Source organism: Ranitomeya imitator, chromosome 1 (genome assembly GCF_032444005.1).
Source record: "Ranitomeya imitator isolate aRanImi1 chromosome 1, aRanImi1.pri, whole genome shotgun sequence".
In the NCBI taxonomy this organism is placed as follows: domain Eukaryota; kingdom Metazoa; phylum Chordata; class Amphibia; order Anura; family Dendrobatidae; genus Ranitomeya; species Ranitomeya imitator.
The window spans coordinates 280,490,097-280,510,992 of NC_091282.1; the positions used below are offsets into that span (position 1 = coordinate 280,490,097).

Sequence of the window (20,896 nt, forward strand, 5' to 3'; positions counted from 1 at the left end):
AGAAGGATTTTACGGTTAGTAGGCAAAAATCCCTCTTTATTCTTTCTTCACCGCCCAATGGTATAAATTTTTGAGGCATATGTGGTGTCAACATGTTCACTGCACCCCTAGATTAATTGAGAGATGTAGTTTGTAAAATGTCACTTATGGTGGTTTCTGCTGTTTTGGCACCTAAGGGAGGCTGCCAATTTGACATGGCAACTATTCCTGACATGGCAACTATTCCAGCAATATCTGAACTCTAATATGACGCTTCTTCTCTTCAGAGCTTTGCACTGTGCTTCAGAAGTAGTTTTCTCCCACATATGGGCTATCGGTGTACTCTAGAGAAATTGCACAACAAATTGTATGGTCCATTTTGTTCCTGTTACCCCTTGTGAAAATGTAAAATTTGGGGCTAAAATATTTTTGTGGGAAAAATAGGATTTTTAATTTTCCCAGCTTAAATGTCTATGAAGCACTTGGGGGTTACAAGGTTCTCACCACACATATAGATACAATCCTTGAAGGGTCTAGTTACCAAAATGGTGTTAATTGTGGAGGGTTTCCACTGTTTAGGTACATCAGGGGCTCTCAAAACTTGACACGTCATCCGCTCTCGATTACAACCATTTTTGCGTTCAAAAGTCAAAGTGTGCTCCTTCGTTCCGTGCACTCTCATGCACCCTAAAAGTAGTTTTTCCCCACAAATGATGTATCGGTATACTCCGGAGAATTTGCACAAGACATTTTGGTGTCCACTTTTTCCCATTACCCTTGTGAAAATAAAAAAAAATTGGAGCTAAAGTTAGATTTTTGTGAAGAAAAAAAAAGAAAATTAAATGTTTTTTTCCTTTTCCATTGCATTAATTCCTGTGAAGCACCTGAAGGGTTAATAAACGTCTAGAATAGTTTTGAGGACTTTGAGGGGTCCCTAAAGAAAAAGAAAAAAGTTTTTTAAATTTATTTGGAAAATTAGAATTTGCTGATCAACTTTTAACACTTCTAACTCCTAACAAGAAGACAATTACATTACTCAAAAAATACCACATCCTAGCTATCACTGAATGAAATATTTCAGTTGCAAATCTTTTTTAATTACATAGAGGAATGTGTTGAGAACAATAAAACATAAAAATGATCAATGTAAATCAAAATTAATATCCCATGGAGGTCTGGATTTGGAATGATACTCAAAATCAAATTGGAAAATCAAATTACAGGCTGGTCCAACTTCAGTGGAAATGCCTCAAGACAAGGAAATTATGTTCTGTTTTGTGTGTGTGTGTGTGTGTGTGTGTGTGTGTGTGTGTGTGTGTGTGTGTGTGTGTGGCCTCCATGCGCCTATTTGACCTCCCTACAATTCCTGGGCATGTTCCTGATGAGGTGACCGATGGTCTCCTGAGGGATCCCCTCCCAGACCTGGACTAAAGCATCCGCTAACTCCTGGACAGTCTGTGGTGCATCGTGACGTTGGTGGATGGTGCAAGACATGATGTCCCAGATGTGTTCAATCGGATTCAGGTCTGGGGAAAGGGCGGGCCAGTCCATAACTTCAATGCCTTCATCTTGCATTAACTGCTGGCACACTCCAGCCACATGAGGTCTTGCATTGTCCTGCATTAGGAGGAACCCAGGGCCAACCGCACCAGCATATGGTCTCACAAGGGGTCTCAGGATCTCCTATCGGTACCTAATGACAGTCAGGCTACCTCTGGCGAGCACATGGAGGGCTGTGCAGCCCTCCAAAGAAATGCCACCCCACACCTTTACTGACCCACTGCCGGACTGATCATGCCCTCCTATGGCCCCCTCCACGTCTCCTTGTGTACTGGCCTGTCCCCTGGTAGCGTCTCCAGCCTCTGGACAGTACCCGGTGGTCGGCGCTCATTGCCTGTATGTAACAGAATTACTCACTTGCTATCTGATAATCGCCTGTATGTAGCGGAGCCAATCGGGTTATAGCAACTTCTAGCCTTCCATAGATACTATTGAAGAATGCCAAAACTAAAAAATATAAATAAAATATATATAGGTATACACCCACCGACAGGCACCAAGTACCTCAGTTTGTGCTTAGTGTCTGTAGGAGGCGGACCTGGATCTGTACTCAGATCCGCAACTAATCCTTTTTTCCCCTCTTCGGATGAGGACCTTGGGTCGGACATAGATTCCCAGTCCGGGTCTGACTCTGATACAGACCAGACTTCCAAGATGCAGGCCATGGTTGATAGACTTATCTCGGCTATTTTTCAAACTCTTAAACTTAAAGAGGATGAGGTTCCTTCACAGGATTCCTCTGTCTCATTTAAACGGGTAAAGCGTCCCTACCGCACCTTTCCCAACCACGAGGAGTTTGGGTCTACTCTGTCAAAACACTGGGAGCATCCCGAAAAACGCTTTCCGGGAAGGAAGCACTTAGACGTCCTATACCACTTTAACCCCAATCTTCTCAGCAAATGGGCAGAGTCCCCTAAGATGGATCCGCCCGTTTCTCGTCTTTCCTCCAAGACGGTTCTGTCCTTACCGGATGGTGCGTCTCTTAAAGACTAAACAGACAGGCAGATAGAGTCACTGGCCTAATCAGCCTTTGAGGCAACTGGTGCATCCCTTTGTCCCAGTTTCGCCTCCACCTGGGTGGCGAAAGCCATCTCAGCCTGGGCCAAGATACTTCGCAGGGGCATCTTAAATTCAGGATCTCCAGACAAGCTTGCTGAATTGGCAGACCAGATTGGCCACGCTGGCAAATACATTTTGGCTGCCTCCTTGGATGCGGCAGGCTGTTCCGCCAGAGCAAGCAGCAACATCGTGAAGGCGTGGATACTACTTCCAAAAGGTCTCTCACCAACATAGCCTTCCAAGGCTCCAGGCTCTTTGGGACTAGGCTGGACCAGATAATTTCGGACGCTACTGGGGGCAAAAGTACCTCTCTGCCTCAGTCTAGACTTAAGCGTCCTTTCAACAGGAAGGGCCCTCGGTCCTTTAGGTTCTTTCGTCCCTTCCCATCTTCAGGAGCGTCCCTCCGCTTCAGGAGAACAAAGGAAACCATCTTTCAAACCCTCTCCCAACTGGAGACCAAAAGGCCCGATCCTCAAACCCCTCTGGGTCTCGTGCCAACAGGTTCTGTTCTAAGTGACGAGTCACCCCCACTTGGAAGTCTTTCCAGGGTGGGAGGCAGGCTTCTTTCCTTCAGGGATGCCTGGTTGTCGGTGATCAGCGACGCCTGCGTCAGGGAGATCGTTAACTCCGATTACAAGATCGAATTTTCTTCCCCCCACCCCGCCAGAAGGACGATTCTTTCTCGCCCACCAGCCGTCCCAGGCTCCAGGTTTTCTTCAGGCTGTCTCTTCCCTTTTGGCTGCTGGAGTAGTCGTTCCTGTTCCGTCAAACAAACAGTTTTCGGGATTCTACTCAAATCTTTTTGTAGTCCCGAAAAAAGACGATTCCCTCCGTCCAATTCTGGACCTCAAACTGCTGAATGGTCAGGATCTGCCACTTCAGGATGGAATCCTTACGATCGTTGATCACCGCCGGTGGAATTTCTCTGCTCAGTAGACATTCAGGAAGCGTATCTTCACATTCCTGTTTGTGCGCGGCACCAGAGATGCATTCCGTTTGCGATCCTGGACAATCACTACCAATTCACGGCCCTTCCCTTCGGCCTGGCTTCTGCCCCCAGGGTCTTCACGAAGGTCATGGCTGCGGTCATGGCCATTCTTCGCTCCAGGGGGATTCTCATTATCCCTTACCTGGACGATCTGCTTATCAAGGGCTCATTCCGCCGAGACTGTGCTCAGAGTCTTCAAGTCACGCTGGACATCTTGACCCCTCTCGGCTGGATCATCAACCAGGAGAAGTCCACTCTAACCCCTTCCCAGCATCTGACAATCCTGAGCATGGAATTCGACATGAACTTGGTCCGGGTTTTTCTCCCGAATGACAAGTTTTCTGTTCTCTGCAAGGGAGTCCAATCCCTAAGGCACCCAGTCCCTCTCCCCTTTCGATTCTGCATGAGGGTCCTGGGGAAGATGATTGCCTCCATGGAAGCTGTGCCTTTCGCCCAGTTCCACACTCATTCTCTTCAGCTGTTTCTTCTGCCCACCTGCAACAAGTCCACGACCTCTATGGACCGCCCTGTTCGTCTGCCTCTCCAAGTGAGCTAGTCACTGACCTGGTGGACTCCGTCCTCCTCAGTCTTGAAAGGGAGTTCCTTTCTTCCCCTTCGGGGCAGGTCATCACCACCGATGCCAGTCTCCTCGGGTGGTGAGCGGTTTTCCACCGGCACACAGCGCAAGGTCGCTGGAACGCCCAGGAAGCACTTCTTCCCATCAAACTTTTGGAAATCGGGGTAATCTTCCTTGCCCTTCTCCGCTGGCAGTCACTCCTGACAGGCAGAGCCGTCCGCATCCAGTCGGGCAATGCCTCGGCCGTGGCGAACTTAAACCACCATGGCGGGACTCGCAGCAAACAGATGATGGTGGAAACGGCAAAAATTCTGCGTTGGGTGGAATGTCACTTTCCAGCCATATCAGCCATTCACATTCCAGGAGTCGAAAATTGGGCAGCTGATGTTCCTGAGCCACCAAGGCCTAGCATCAGGTGAGTGGTCTCTCCATCCCTCAGTCTTCAATCAGATATGTCAGCGTTGGGGCACTCCGGACGTCGATCGCATGGCGTCTCCGATAAACCACAAAGTTCCTCGGTTCGTAGCCAGGTCCCGGGAAACTGGCCATCGGCTACGACGCCCTGGTGATTGCGTGATTCTAATTTCAGCTCCATTACCTTTTCCCTCCTCTTCCCTTGATCCCAAGGATCGTAAAAAAGATAGAGGGGATTCCGGAAATCCTAATAGCGCCAGACTGGCCAAGGCGTCCTTGGTATGCGGAACTGGTGAACATTCTCTCGGAAACTTCCTGGAGGCTTCCAGACCGTCCAGATCTTCTCTAGCAAGGTCCCCTCTTCCACCAGAGTTCTCAGTCTTTGAGTTTAATGGCATGGCCGTTGATGCCGCGGTCCTAAGGGAGTTGGGATTTTCCCACCAGGTCATTCAGACCATGATCAGAGCCAGAAAACCAGCTTCTTCCCTCATTTACCACAGGTACTGGAAGGCTTTCTTCAGATGGTGCGAGGAAAACGGTGTTTCCACTCTTTTTCCCTTTCTGCCTTTCTTGGTTAGCTTCAGGTGGGCCTTCACTTGGGACTGTCCCTCAGTACCCTAATAGGTCAGGTCTCCACCCTATCCATCCTTTTTCAGAGGGATCTGTCTTCCATCCCTCAAGTGAAGACTTTTCTCCAGGGAGTTGCTCACCTGGCTCTTCCCTTCCATTCCTCGTTGGACCCTTGGTATCTTAACCTGGTCCTGAGCGCTCTGAAAGCTGCGCCTTCCCAACGCATTCAGGACATTTCTTTTTCCTTCCTCACTTAGAAAGTGGCCTTTCTAATTGCATTTACGTCTATTAGGATGGTCCGAGTTGGCAGCTTTTATCCTGTCGCTCCCCGTTCCTGATTCAAGTTAGTTCTCTGACCTGTTCGTTCATTCCTTCCCAAGGTGGTATCATCTTTCCACATCAATGGGGACATCGTTCTTCCCTCATTTTGTCCTTCCCCGGTTCACCCTCTGGAGAAGTCTCTTCACAAGCTGGATGTGGTCAGGGCCATTCGGGTCTATCTCTTTAGAACTGCCCTTCTTTGTCAATCCGATTCCCTGTTTGTCATCTCTGAAGGTCGCCGGAAAGGTCTCTCGGCTTCCAAGTCCACGATCTCTCGTTGGATTCATTCAGCGATACTGTAGGCTTATCGCGTTAAGGAAAAACGGCCCCCTCCGGGAGTGAGAGCCCACTCCACCAGGGCTGTTGGAGCTTCTTGGACTGTTCGTCACCAGGCTTCTGCTTTGCAGATTTGCAAGGCTGCGACCTGGTCTTCCTTGCACACCTTTGCGAGGTTCTATAGGGTTCATTCCCAGGCCTCGTCCGATGCAGGCTTCGGTAGGAAGGTACTGCAGGTACCTGAGTCGCTTCTCCGTGTTGCTTCCCCTCCCATTTTGGGACTGCTTTTGGACGTCCCATGGTTATGTCCCCCAATGAAGCGATAAAGAAAAAGGGATTTTCTGGTACTCGCTGTAAAATCTCTTTCTTGGAGCCTTCATTGGGGGCACAGCACCCTCCCTGCTTGTTTCTTGTACCGTGTTTTGGTCTAAGCACCCCTGGTTGAGTTGGTACATATATGTTCTGAGTTCTGGTTGCTTCTCCTACTGATTTTTTTTCACCAACTGAGGTACTTGGTGCCTGTCGGTGGGTGTATACTGCCGGAGAGGAGCAATCTTTTTTCCTTTTTTGCATATTGTCAGCCTCCTGGCAGCAGCGGCATACACCCATGGTTATGTGTCCCCTAGTGAAGGCTCCAAGAAAGAGATTTTACAGTGAGTACCAGAAAATACCTGTTTTTACTCTGGTTAGAGCCCGTTTGTGCTCTCCTCTGAAGGGAGTAGTACACACCGTTGTAGGAAATCTTCAGTTTCTTGGCAATTTCTCGCATGGAATAACCTTCATTTCTAAGAACAAGAATAGACTGTCGAGTTTCACATGAAAGTTCTTTTTTTCTGGCCATTTTGAGAGTTTAATGGAACTAAGAAATGTAATGCTCCATATTCTCAACTAGCTCAAAGGAAGGTCTGGTTTATAGGTTCTCTAATCAGCCAAACTGTCTTCAGATGTGCTAACATACTTGCACAAGGGTTTTCAAGGGTATTCTACCCATCCATTAGCCTTCTTACACAGTTAGCAAACACAAAGTACCCTAAGAACACTGGAGTGATGGTTGTTGGAAATGGGCCTCTATACACCTATGAAGATATTGCATTACAAACCAGACGTTTGCAGCTAGAATAGTCCTTTACCACATTAAGAATGTATGGAGTGTTTTTCTGAATTATTTCCTGTTAGCCTTATTGGAAAGAACTGTGCTTTTCTTTCAAAAATAAGGAATTTTGGAAGTGACCCTAAACTTAGCAGCTATTGGCGATTTCCCATTCACAAAATAAATTACCGTATTTTTCGGACTATAAGACGCACCGGACTATAAGGCGCACCCAGGTTTTAGAGGTGGAAAAAAGGGAAAAAAATATTTGAAGCAAAAAAATGTGATAAAATATCTAATAACATAAATAACATACTATTATATGTGGTGTTATTATATATAATAGTATGTTATTATGTTGGAAGCTGCGGGACCAGTGTGGTGTCTGTGAAGTACTATATGAAGATGCTGGAGGGTGAGTATAAGAATGGGGGCACAGGGCTTGAAAGCACCACTCCAGCACTGCAAAATAACACTGAAGTGCTGCTTTAAAATCCCATGGAAGAACTATAACTCACAGCATGTCCTGCAGATCCTATGACATGCTGGGAGTTATAGTTCACCAAAGGAGTGGCAGAGTGCTTTATTGTGTTTTGTAAAGACTAACCTCTTAATTGTGGCAGCCAGCCAGTCACTGTGGTGAGGTAAATGCATCCCATGACTGCACACACAGAGCCCTCCCTCTTGTTGCCTTTCCAGCACAGATGTGACAGCACAGGTTATAAGAGGAAGCCAACAGATTCTAGTGGGGAGTCTGAAGGACCTTTGATGATGTCAAGAAGAGAGAGGGCCATGTGATGCTCCAGCCCGCCCACTTCTGACATCACACAGGTCCTCCTTGTGCACAGCAGCACTCAGCGTCCAGCCCAGGCAGGTATGCAGCGATCTCTCCCCTGCCACCCTGCTGCTGCCTCCTCCTCCCCCGGACACACAGCTCTCCCCAGCTGCTGCAGGAATCCAGCGCTGGGGAAACCATGTATGTCCCTGTGAAGGAGTATTCATTTGCTGCTCCTGGCTCACTGCTCAGCTGATAGGTGGGCGGGGAAGCAGCTAATGAATATTCACTGCACTTAATCATCGGGACCATGTGGTTTCCCCAGCGCTGATTCCCGGCACTGGGGAAATTTTTCTGCCTCCTGAAGTGGGATAACAGTGCGATCCCACTCCCTGCTGCCCCCCTCCCCACATGCTACATCCCTACCATAAGACGCACCCACACTTTCCTCCCAAATTTGAAGGAAAAAAAGTGCGTCTTATGGTCAGAAAAATACAGTACATTTTTCCTCAGTCGACAGAGAGCAGTGCATCCTGATAGGCTGGTTTCACATTTGCGTTTAAAAACGCAGCGTTAAAAACGCGAACGCAGGTGGTGAAAAAAACGCATGTAAACGCGTGCAAATGCTGCGTTTTTTAGGCGCATGCGTTTTCGTATGCGGCAAAAAAAAAAAAAACGCGGCATTTTGACGCGTTTACATGCGTTTTTTCCTGCGTTTGCGTTTTTGAAACTCATGATGAGAAGTGTGTGACAGCTCCCAATCATCAAAATCAACTAGAAAACCCACTAGAAATAGCTAGGGTTAGGGTTAGGATACCTTTATCACCTTGATGGTGGGGGGTTAGGGTTAGGGTTAGGATCCCTTTATCACCTTGATGGTGGGGGGTTAGGATTAGGGTTAGGGTTTGGATCCCTTTATCACCTTGATGGTGGGGGGTGGCTTATCAGTGTGTAGACTTGTTTTTTTCTATGGAAACGCATGCGTTTAAAAACGCAACCAAATGCATGTGCTTAAAAACACATGCGTTTACATAGACAGCAATACGTTTTTTTTTGCCGTGAAAAAACACATGCGTTTTTTTGCGGCAAAAAAAACCTCTAGAAATGACTACATGTTGCATTTCTGCGACAAAACGCAAGCAGAGAAACGACGCATGCGTCGTCAAACGCGGCAAAACGCATACAAAAAAAGCATGCGTTTTTAATGTTAAATATAGAAAAAAAACGCATGCTTTTTTTACGCTAAAACGCAGCGCCAAAGAACGCAAATGTGAAACCAGCCTTATTTTATCTTCTGTAAATTGGAGCCCACAACATATGTGTTGCACCTAGAGGACACCAAGCAGCTCTCTCAGCTGTCAGCGACTGCTTTTTCCTCTATCTTCAAACACTGCTTTTCCCAGCAAAAGTTTTCCACACTTCAGGCCATATGAACTATATTTCGGACTTTCTTACAAATAAACTTCCCCTGAAATATTCGCTTAGACCCCCTCATTTTGCCTTATGTCTATTTTAACACCTTTCCAACATCTGGCGTACATATACTGCTCTGCGGGAGGTGCGTTTCTGCAAAGAGCGGTATATCTACGGCTGCAAGATCCCGCGACCTCACGCTGAGCACTGCAGCGATCAGGTGCGGGTGTCAGCTGTATGTGACAACTGACACCCCGCAGCAATGCCCACGATCAGTGATGGCACCGATCGTGGGCATTTACCCCCTCTGATGCCGCTGTCAATAGTGACAGCGGCATAGAGAAGCATCGTGCAGGGAGGGGGCTCCCAGCGCTCCTCCATCAAGAGGGGTCCTTTCGAGTCCTGCAGGTAAGGTGGCTTGTGAGCGCCTGCTGGGAGCAGGCGCCGGCAAGCCTCCTTCCCTGTCTGTCAGATCGCTGATCTGACATTATATAGTGATGTCCCATACTGGGACAAAGTAAAAAAAAAAAGCTTAAAAAAATTACAAAGTGTAAAAATATTTTGTTTAAAATCCCTAAATAAAGAAAAAATAAATATTTTTTTCCAATAAATACATTTAGGTTAATAAAAAAATGAAAGTGCACATATTTGGTATCGCCTTGACTGTAATGACACGCTTTTTAAACTGTCCCACTAGTTAACCCCTTCAGTGAACACCTTTTAAAAAAAAAAAAAAAAAAAAGCAATTCCTGAATTTCTGGTTTTTAATTTTGTGCCAAAATTAATAAAGGGGATGGGAGAACTACAATACCTAGATAGATTAGCGAAATTAGGATTATTTAGTCTAGAAAAAAGACGACTGAGGGGCGATCTAATAACCATGTATAAGTATACTAGATTGTGGCCCGATTCTAACGCTTCGGGTATTCTAGAATATGCATGTCCCCGTAGTATATGGACAATGATGATTCCAGAATTCGCGGCAGACTGTGCCCGTCGCTGATTGGTTGAGGCAACCTTTATGACATCATCGTCACCATGGCAACCATTATGACATCTACGTCGATACTGTGCCTGTCGCTGAATCAGAAACCTGGGATTTCTACGTCCTTTATGACCTCATCGTCGCTGTGCCCGTTGCTGGCCTCGACCAATCAGAGACGCGGGATTTCCAAGACAGACAGACAGAAAAACCCTTAGACAATTATATATATAGATAAGGGGACAATACAAATATCTCGCTGAGGATTTGTTTATACCAAGGAAGGTGACGGGCACAAGGGGGCATTCTTTGCGTCTGGAGGAGAGAAGGTTTTTCCACCAACATAGAAGAGGATTCTTTACTGTTAGGGCAGTGAGAATCTGGAATTGCTTGCCTGAGGAGGTGGTGATGGCGAACTCAGTCGAGGGGTTCAAGAGAGGTCTGGATGTCTTCCTGGAGCAGAACAATATTGTATCATACAATTATTAGGTTCTGTAGAAGGACGTAAATCTGGGGATTTATTATGATGGAATATAGGCTGAACTGGATGGACAAATGTCTTTTTTCGGCCTTACTAACTGTTACTATGTTCTGTCTCCCCAAAATCTGATTAGTAAGTGATAAAAAGTCATGTGCCTGAAAATGGTACCATTTAAAAACGTCAACTTGTCCCGCAAAAACGGGCCATCACATGACTCTGACAGCAGCCAAACATAAAAACCCCATATAAATTGGTATCCCTGTAGTCGCACTGACCTGAATAATAGTCGCCTAATCACTAATACTGCATGAGGAACGGCGTAAAAAATAAAATAAAACCAATTCTTCACCTACTGTTGTTTTTTTTTTTTTTTTTTTTCATTCTGCCTCCCAAAGAACTCAGTAAGGCTCGGCGAACATTTATCCTGCACCCTGCACTGAGCGCTTACACTGGGGTTTCTGTAACAGCGTGTCCCTCCCCCGGCCTGTATCCCTGGACTGCCATGTAATCAGGCTGGAGTCAACAACCAGTAGGGGGAGCCCTCCCCCATGGAGGGGTGGATCCCAGGACACAGAACAATAGACTCATGTGTTGGCTGATGCAATTGTGTGGTGACTTGCGAAGGGCTGGGATATTAGGCTGAGACGAGATCCCTGTGTCCGTGTATATTGTTAGAAGCTGCCACGTGGGACTGTGTTGTGCCCCTCATCTACTGGATCTATTGAATTCACTCAAGGACTATTGCTATTTTCCTGGCGTCTGATTACCTGGTGGCGCCCCCGGATCTACTCCCTTTCTGTGGACTCATTGTGGACGCTACAGAATTACTTTCATTTGCGTTGTCCCAGTTCCCTGTTCCAATAAATCTTGTTGGATTGTTTATTGGCTTTCTGCTCTGTCGCATACTTCGTCACAGTTTCCGTGTAAATCTCTGAAATACGTGATTCAGACAGAACCCCTTGCGGAAAATTCCCTATAATGAGGCAGATTGAGTCACTGTGCACGCCATATGACCCATGATCCAGCGGTGTCTGTCTTTTTAGGATTGCACAGTTTTGTGCACTTCTGAAAAGGACAAAGCTGAACAGAGGCCAGACGCAGTCCAGAGTCAATCTGCTGCCTTATTATAGTGAATGGATCCCTCGGGGTTTCATCTGTCATGTCACTCAGAGATTTGGATGGAAACCCCAAAGTGCTTAGCATAGAGCGCCAGATAAATGTGATCCCAAACATTATGTAAAATGTTCCCAATAAAAGCTTCAACTCAACCCACAAAAAAAGCAAGTTCACACTCAGGTCCGTCCCCTGTTAACGGAAATACAGGGGCTTCCACGTTACTGGTAGCACAAAGGCTCTGGAAAAGCAAAATGGCTCCTCGTTCCTCAAAAGAAATTCAGCAAATTCTACGCTCCCAAATCCAAATGCCCCCCTCCCTTCTGAGTCCCAGTGTGCCAAAACAACATTTAGCGCTCACATGTTTGGCATTTCTGTAGTGATGAGAGCCCACCTAATTTACAGGTGTGTGTCTCCAGAAGCATGAGTTGGGCACTACAACAGCAGTTTGCAATTTTCACTCAGCTGCTACCTGTTTCTGGAAAACACCTATAGAGTCGAAATCGTCACTGCATGTGTAGACGAATTCCCAAAGGGTTATAATTTCCAAAATGGTGTCACTTGAGGGGGGTTTCCACTGTTTAGGCACATCAGGGGATCTGCAAACGTGACATGGCATCCGCTAATTGTTCCAGTAAATTTTACATTCAAAAAGTCAAATGGCGCTCCTTCCCAGCTCTTCCGTGCACCCAAACAGTAGTATTCCCCCACATGTGAGGTGTCTGTATACTCAGGAGAAATTGCACAACAAATTATACGGTGCAATTTCACCTGTTTCCCTTACAAAACTGCAAAATATGGAGCTAAAAAGATTTATTTTGGAAAAATTAAATTTTTATTTATTTAATTTGTACGGCTCTACGTTGTAAACTTCTGTGAAGCACCTGGGGGGTTCAAGGTGCTCAATACACATCTAGGTAAGTTCCCCAAGGGGTCTAGTTTCAAAAATAGTGTTACTTGTTGGGGGGGTTTCCACTGTTTAGCACATTAGGGTCTCGCCAAACGCAACAATGCAACCGCTAATTATTACAGCAAATTTTACAATAAAAAAATAAAATGGGGCTCTTTCCCTTCCGAACCCTGCAGCGTGCCCAAACAGTAGATTTCTCCCACAAATGGGGTATTGATATACTCAGGAGAAATTGCACAACAAAATGGTCCATTTTCTCCTGTTACTACCTTTACGAAAGTAAAAAAAAATTAGGTCTAAAGGAAAATGTTTGTGAAAGAAAAGTACCGTATATACTCGAGTTTAAGCCGAACCACCTAATTTTGCTACAAAACACTTGGAAAACTTAATGAATCGAGTATAAGCCTAGGGTGGGAAATGCAGCAGCTACCAGTAAATGGCAAAAGTAAAAATAGATACCAATAAAAGAGAAATTGAGACATCAGTAGGTTGTGTTTTTGAATATCGGTATTGAATCAGGAGCCCCATATAATGCTCCATAAAGTTTGTGATGGCCCCATAAGATGCTCCATATTAAAATATGCCCCATATAATCCTGCATAAAGGTTATTAATGGCCCCATAAGATGCTCCATACAGACACTTGCCCCATATACCCTAATGCTCCACAAACGTTAATTATGGCCCCATAAGATGCTCCATAAAGATATTTGCCCCATATAGTGCTGCACAAACGTTGATTATGGCCCCATACAGACACTTGCCCAATATAGTGCTGCACAAATGTTATGGCCCCATAAGATGCTCCATACAGACACTTGCCCCATATAGTGCTGCACAAATGTTATGGCCCCATACAGACACTTGCCCCATTATAGTGCTGCACAAACGTTATGGCCCCATAAGATACTCCATACAGACACTTGCCCCATATAGTGCTGCACAAACGTTGATTATGGCCCCATACAGACACTTGCCCAATATAGTGCTGCACAAATGTTATGGCCCCATAAGATGCTCCATACAGACACTTGCCCCATATAGTGCTGCACAAATGTTATGGCCCCATAAGATGCCCCATGCAGACACTTGCCCCATATAGTGCTGCACAAACGTGGATTATGGCCCCATACAGACACTTGCCCCATATAGTGCTGCACAAACGTTGATTATGGCCCCATACAGACACTTGCCCCATATAGTGCTGCACAAACGTTATGGCCCCATAAGATGCTCCATACAGACACTTGCCCCATTTGCTGTTGCTGCGATAAAAAAAAAAAAAAAAAGAAATCACATACTCACCTCTCCGTCACTTAGGCCCCGGCACTTTCAATATTCACCTGCTCCTCATTCTGACGTCGCTCCATCTTCGGCGTCTTCTGCACTGACGTTCAGACAGAGGGAGCGCACTAACCACGTCACCGCACCCTCTGAAGACGGAGCGGCGCCCGGAACTGGGAGTAGGTGAATATCGCGCAGTGCTCCCCTCCCCATGATACTCACCTGCTCCTGGCGCTGTGCAGTCCCTGCTTCCCCGGCGCTGCTGCTTCTCCCTGTACTGAGCGGTCACCGTTACTGCTCATTACAGTAATGAATATGCGGCTCCACCTCTATGGGAGGTGGAGCTGCATATTCATTACTGTAATGAGCGGTACCATGTGACCGCTCAGTACAGCAAGAATCTGGTGCTCTGGGCAGCCAGGGACCTGCAGGGACCGCGCCAGGAGTAGGTGAGTATAACAGCCCCCGCTCCCCCTCCCCTGCCGACCCCTGGGTATGACTTGAGTATAAGCCGCGAGGAGGACTTTCAGCCCCAAAAAATGGGCTGAAAATCTCGGCTTATACTCGAGTATATACGGTAAATGTTTTTTTTTTTTTCCTTACACATTCCAAAAATTCATGTGAACCATCTAAAGGGTTAATAAACTTCTTGAATGTGGTTTTGAGCACCTTGAGCTGTGCAGTTTTTAGAATGTAATTTTTGGGTATTTTCTGTCATATGGGCCCCTCAAAGTCGCTTAAAATGTGATGTGGTCCCTAAAAAAAAAATGGGTTTGCAAATTTTGTTGTAAAATTAGAAATCGCTGGTCAACTTTTAACCCTTATAACTTCCTAACGAAAAAAAAAAAGTTTCCAAAATTGTGCTGATGTAGACATGTGGGAAATGTTATTTATTAACTATTTTGTGTGATATGACTGATTTAAGGGCATGAAAAATAAAAGTTTGAAAATTGTGAAATTTTTGTCAAATTTACTTTTTTTTAACAAATAAACGCATGTCATGTCAAAGAAATGTTACCACTGTCATAAAGTACAATATATCACAAGAAAACGATGTCAGAATCACCGGGATCCGTTGACGCGTTCTAGCGTTATGATCTTATAAAGTGACAGTGGTCAGAATTGTAAAAATTGGCCTGGTCAGGAGGGTGAAAACAGGCTTCGGGATGAAGGGGTTAATTGTTGCAATTTTGTCTAGTACACATAATGTGATCAGAAATTAAACTGCCCAGCAAACACCATAAAACTGAGCAAATGTAAGCCCATGGAGCCTGAAAACGAGGTTGTGCAGAAAATCTGAAAATGTTTTAATTCACGCATTCTACTGTACAGGCACATTTAGAAGGGATTAAGAGATAAAAATGTTGCTGTGTTTCTTTAGGGAGCAGTAACACTGCTGTATAAATCTGTGCACGGACTGGCTGTCCGCTGTCCCGACCCGAACATGACAGCTGCATAGAAATATCTGAAGCGGTCATGCTCGGGTCGGGAGAGCCTGTGGCTAGTCTGTGCACTGCTATCCGATCTCAGTCCAATTTATACAGCCGTCTGATTGCGACCTTATAGTGATGACCTATACATGAGATAAGTGAGTGAGGTTAATCATATGCACACCCAACCCATTAATTTTCCATTAAACTACCAAATTTAGTATAGTATTTGGCTGTCTCAAGCAGACCAATAGAGAATGAATGAAGTGGTGATGAGCTGGCTTCATCGTTGCTCCATTTAGACAGGGCTCGGTAGTGTCCAGTTTTGTGATGTTGATGAGGGGCCTAGTTCTCGGACCTACAGCAACTTATCACTTCTCCTAAAGATGGATGATAACATTAGAACTTTATTAATTTGGGCAATAAAAAGTTGAATGATTTTTCTATACTAATAATGTATTTTATTTAAAGTATTGTAATCTTAATAATTCCTAATTTTTTGTGTAGGAGTATAGCTGAAATTGAGGGCGCTTGGTTTTGTTTTCAATTTGACACAAAACATAAACTGTTTGCTAGACCATCATGTAAATCCAGTTATTGATGTCCACTATTTTTTGTCTGTCTTCAGGATCCAGCAGCAATTGGTACTGTTTTAAAGCCAAAAGGTTTGTTGTTCTTTGTGTTTCACATAAAATGCTTGACTTGGTAAATATATTTCTGTGAGAACCCCTTCTCCAGCTAGGCCCTATATACTCCATAATGTACAATTTGCAACTTGATGTACATTTCTCCATTGTTTTTGTAAGGAAAATACTTTTAATACCTTAGGGTAGGTGCACACGATAAGTAAACGCTGGGGGTTGGACATTGCTTACTTGTGCAGCATCCAACCCGCAGCTTCCAGATGTTACAGCCTAGTGGATGGGATTTCAAGAAATCCCACACCTACTATGCGTGCACAGATGCCTGCGGCTTACCTGCGGAGACGGACATGCGGCACGTCTTTTCAGACCGCAGCATGTTTATTTATCTTGCGGATTCGCAAACCTCCTCAAGATAAATGTCACCTGTACAATGTATTGGATGCCGCGATTCTGTACGGTTCAAAGAACACATGCGGATTCACCTGCGTTCAGTAGCCGACAGCGCTTTAGATGCAGTTGACATGTGCTGTGTCCACAGCGCTGCCAGTTACTGACCGTGTGCACATACTCTTATTCTTTAAATGCCGAAAATCAGTTTTTGCTTTGAAATTTGTAAACTAAAACAAAGTATAAAACTCGGTAGGGAAAAAAAGTAAATTAAAAAGATTTGTGGGTGTGGGTATGTGTATATTAAATATAATATCTACCGTATATGCTTGAGTATAAGCCGACCCCCCCCCCTAATTTTGCCACAAAAAACTGCGAAAACTTAATGACTTGAGTATAAGCCTAGGGTGGGAAATGCAGCAGCTACTGGTAAATGTCAAAAGAAAAAATAGATACCAATAAAAGTTAAATTAATTGAGACATCAGTAGGTTAAGTGTTTTTGAATATCCATATTGAATCGGGAGCCCCATATAATGCTCCATAAAGTTTATGATGCCCCATAAGATGCTCCATATTAAAATATGCCCCATATAATCCTGCATAAAGGTTAATAATGGCCCCATAAGATGCTCCATAGACACATTTGCCCAATATAATGCTGCACAAATGTTGATTATGGCCCCATAAGATGCTCTGAAAAAGCTGTGACCACCAATCAATAATATAGTATAAAAAGCAGGGTGTGATTCTAGATTAAAAATTAACTTTTAATAAACTCGTTAAAAAATGGTAGACCCAAATAATCAAAACACATAAAGGACTCACAGTACGTCACATTTCAAAAGAAGAAATGCCAATATCACAAATAAATCGAACTGCCTCAGACCTCAATATCCCAAAATCCCTATGAATAAATCTATCATGGGAACATAAAGGTCCGATATCAGCTGGCAGTGCGGAAAAACATCAAATTTCACATCACCTGGTCATTTGGCAGATCAGACCACATATGCTCTTTATATATGCATCTATTATTAGCAATGACCGCTCAAAATGGTGTGTGAAAGGAAAAAAAAGTGAACAGTTTCACCCTATAGCGAATTAATGACCGTTTTTATCTGGTGTAAAGACTGGGGAGATGGCACATCATTATCCATACAAATACCCCATCATAGAATATCACCAGTTTTTATATAGTGACCCCCAATGCAAAGTAACGAAAAGGTATACTTCCCTACGCGTTTCGTTTTTCTCTACTCATCAGGGGAAGATTCCTGTAATTCTCCATTGAGATAGGAGGAGCAAGACGGGGTGCTGTGACGGACACTTGCCCAATATAGTGCTGCACAAATGTTATGGCCCCATAAGATGCTCCATACAGACACTTGCCCCATATAGTGCTGCACAAACGTTATGGCCCCATACAGACACTTGCCCCATATAGTGCTGCACAAACGTTATGGCCCCATACAGACACTTGCCCCATATAGTGCTGCACAAATGTTATGGCCCCATACAGACATTTGCCCCATATAGTGCTGCACAAACGTTATGGCCCCATAGATGCTCCATACAGACCCTTGCCCCATACAGACAGTGCTGCACAAACGTTGATTATGGCCCCATACAGTGCTGCACAAACGTTGATTATGGCCCCATACAGATACTTGCCCCATATAGTGCTGCATAAACGTTATGACCCCATAAGATGCTCCATACAGACACTTGCCCCATTTGCTGTTGCTGCGATAAAAAAAAAGCACATACTCACTTCTCCGTCGCTCAGGCCCACGGCACTTGCTATATTCACCTGACTTGGTTCCGGCGCCTCTCCATCTTCAGCATCTTCTGCACTGACGTTCAGGCAGAGGGTGCGCACTAACCACGTCACCGCGCCCTGTGACCTGAGCGTCACTGCAGAAGACGCTGAAGATGGAGCGCCGCTGGAATGAGGAGCAGGTGAATATCGCGCAGCGCTCCCCTCCCCGTTATACTCCTGCTTCTGACGCGGTCCCTGCAGGTCCCTGGCTTCCCGGCGCCGCAGCTTCTTGCTGTGTAATTATACTCACCTACTACTGGTGCGGTCCCTGCAGGTCCCTGGTTCCCCGGCGCTGCAGCTTCTTCCTGTACTGAGCGGTCACCGTTACCGCTCATTACAGTAGTTAATATGCGACTCCACCCCTATGGGAGGTGGAGCTGCATATTCATTACTGTAATATGCGGTACCATGTGACCGCTCAGTACAGGAAGAAGCTGCAGCGCTGGGGAACCAGGGACCTGCAGGGACCGCACCAGTAGTAGGTGAGTATAATTACACAGCCCCCGCTCCTCCTCCCCTGCCGACCCCCGTGTATGACTCGAGTATAAGCTAAAAAAATGGGCTGAAAATCTTGGCTTATACTCAAATATATACGGTATATTTTTTTGATTGATACAAAATACTTAGTTGTCAGTGTCCTAAATCTGTGAATCTTTCCTTGCAGTTCTTTTTTTCATTCTTTAAAATCTTATGTCTGCAATTTGCAATTTCTTTGTTCTGCATGTGAGTTTTGCATTGGAAAATCTGTCTCTTATTTTTGGGATTGCGATCTTATTTGCTCACATGTTCTTAAAGAAGTTGTCTGGTCTTAAATTACAAGTCCTCAGTGCCTGTAGGCTTGTGAATACTCACAATGCACGCACTATGCTCTGTAAGGATTCTCCGTTGACTGGAATGGCAATTATGTGATATGCATACTCCTGGCCACATTCTGACTAGATAGACGCGGCCTCAATAAAATACAAGAATATTGAGTGAAGCTGGAATCAGTTTGGTTGGAATGTTTCCAGAAGTATCTTTTTTCTTGTTGTATATGCAGAGTAAGTGCAGACTGGTAGTTTAAGACCAGACTGCTCCTTTTTAATTGAAAGAAAATTTACATGCAATAGATTTATTGGAAATCGGTAGAGCTTTGAGCAGATGACTGACACAAAATATATTTTTATAAAGCAAATATTTTAAAGGACTAAAAATCCTGTTTCTCCATTTTTGCACAGGTTGGGACATAAACTTAGATTACACTCAGAAGCAGGTAGTTCTTATAGACTCTCTGCTGACCGTGGATGGAGGTAACAGTACCCATGTGGGTGCAAGGAAACACAACCGGGACATTGCAGAGGTGGCTGCTGCCGCAGAACTGTTACTTCCCCGTGGTAATTCACGTATCTCTGGACCAGTAAGTGCTTTGTTTTGTTCTTCAGTAATTTCTAAAACTTTTTGCACATTTCAGGTCTTAGTCCCTTTTATGGTATTTGAACCTACGATTGTCTGATTGCTTGTGCTATATATCACAGTGCTGTATATAGCAAAAATCACAGTCTCCTTTTGGAGCCTTGGCAGAAGCTAGGTTTCATTGAAGCTCCGTGATGACAGACTTGGAGGTCTTCAACAGACTCCCATCTGTGTCTTGCAATGACGTCACAGAGCACCTGATGGATGCATAGAGGACGCGTCCTCATGCCAGTACACTCTAAATGCTGCTGTCCATTTTACAGCTGCATTTAACATAACACTTTCAGTGCACTCCTCTGCTCCATCCGCAGCTGTTAAAGACCTGCCATTGTCACAGTCATTATTTACCGGGTACGTGATGGGCTCATCCCATGAACCCGCTCCAGACTTGTTACGTACATGTACAGTGGCTATAGGTAAGGGGTTAAAGGGAACCTGTCACCAGGAATAACTGTTAACCTGCAGATATAGAGTTAATCTGCAGGTTACCAGCATTATTATGCTGTCCAGCGCCTGCACAGAGCCGAGTGCAGCGGGGAGAAAATTATCTTTATTCTCCCCCCCCAGCATTCGGTATTCAGTCGTAGGGGACAAGGCGCCACCGGTTCAGTCACTGCTCTGAATATACAGAGGGGCTGCTGAACCCGCGACCAGCCCTGACTGACAGCGGGCTGCAGTGTAGACCGAGGATGCGGTTATAGCGGCCGCTCTGTATATTCAGAGCGTGACTGTACCAGCGAATGCTGCCGTGGTGAATAAAAATCTTTTTCTGACGCATTCGGCTGTGTGCAGGTGCCGGACAGCATCATAACACTCTTAACCTGGAGATTAACCCCATATCTGCAGGTTAACAGCGTTATTCCTGGTGCTAGGTTCCCTTTAAAGAGTATGCTAGAATAAGTAGTTTTTTTCCCACTGTGTATTTCTTAATTTCTTAATATATGCAATTGCATAGGTGAAAACCTCTCCACCGCCATTACTTCATGGCAGACTTCGAGATTATCAGATGATCGGATTGAACTGGTTGGCACGACAATACAAGAAGAATCTTAATGGAATTCTGGCAGATGAAGCAGGTCTTGGTAAAAATGTCCAAGTCATTGCTTTGTTGGCACATCTGGCTAGCAGTGAAGGTGAGTATTAATTCACTGTAGTTTTATTGGCAGATGTTAGATTTTATCTATATCCTTTCAAATACCGTGTTTTCTCATTCAGGAGTGTGGGGTCCTCACTTGATTGTTGCACGAAGTTGCAATGTTCTAAAATGGGAATTGGAGCTGAAACGCTGGTGTCCATCTCTTAAGCTACTTCTGTATTTTGGGAGCCAAAGAGAACTCAGGAGAAAACGGCAGGTAAAATATAAAATAAGAAC

At 45.0% G+C, this 20,896-nt stretch overlaps 1 protein-coding gene across 4 annotated transcripts in view; it reads left to right on the top strand.

Moving 5' to 3' along the window:
• LOC138669019 (E1A-binding protein p400-like) overlaps positions 1 to 20,896 on the top strand; it is a 343,483-nt gene that overhangs the window by 86,096 nt on the left and 236,491 nt on the right. For all 4 annotated transcript variants that reach the window (XM_069756066.1, XM_069756069.1, XM_069756068.1 and 1 more), the window contains exons 11-14: positions 15,850 to 15,886; positions 19,290 to 19,468; positions 20,480 to 20,657; positions 20,740 to 20,876. In XM_069756066.1, coding sequence (XP_069612167.1) covers positions 15,850 to 15,886; positions 19,290 to 19,468; positions 20,480 to 20,657; positions 20,740 to 20,876 — 531 coding nt within the window. The remainder of the gene's footprint in view (positions 1 to 15,849; positions 15,887 to 19,289; positions 19,469 to 20,479; positions 20,658 to 20,739; positions 20,877 to 20,896) is intronic.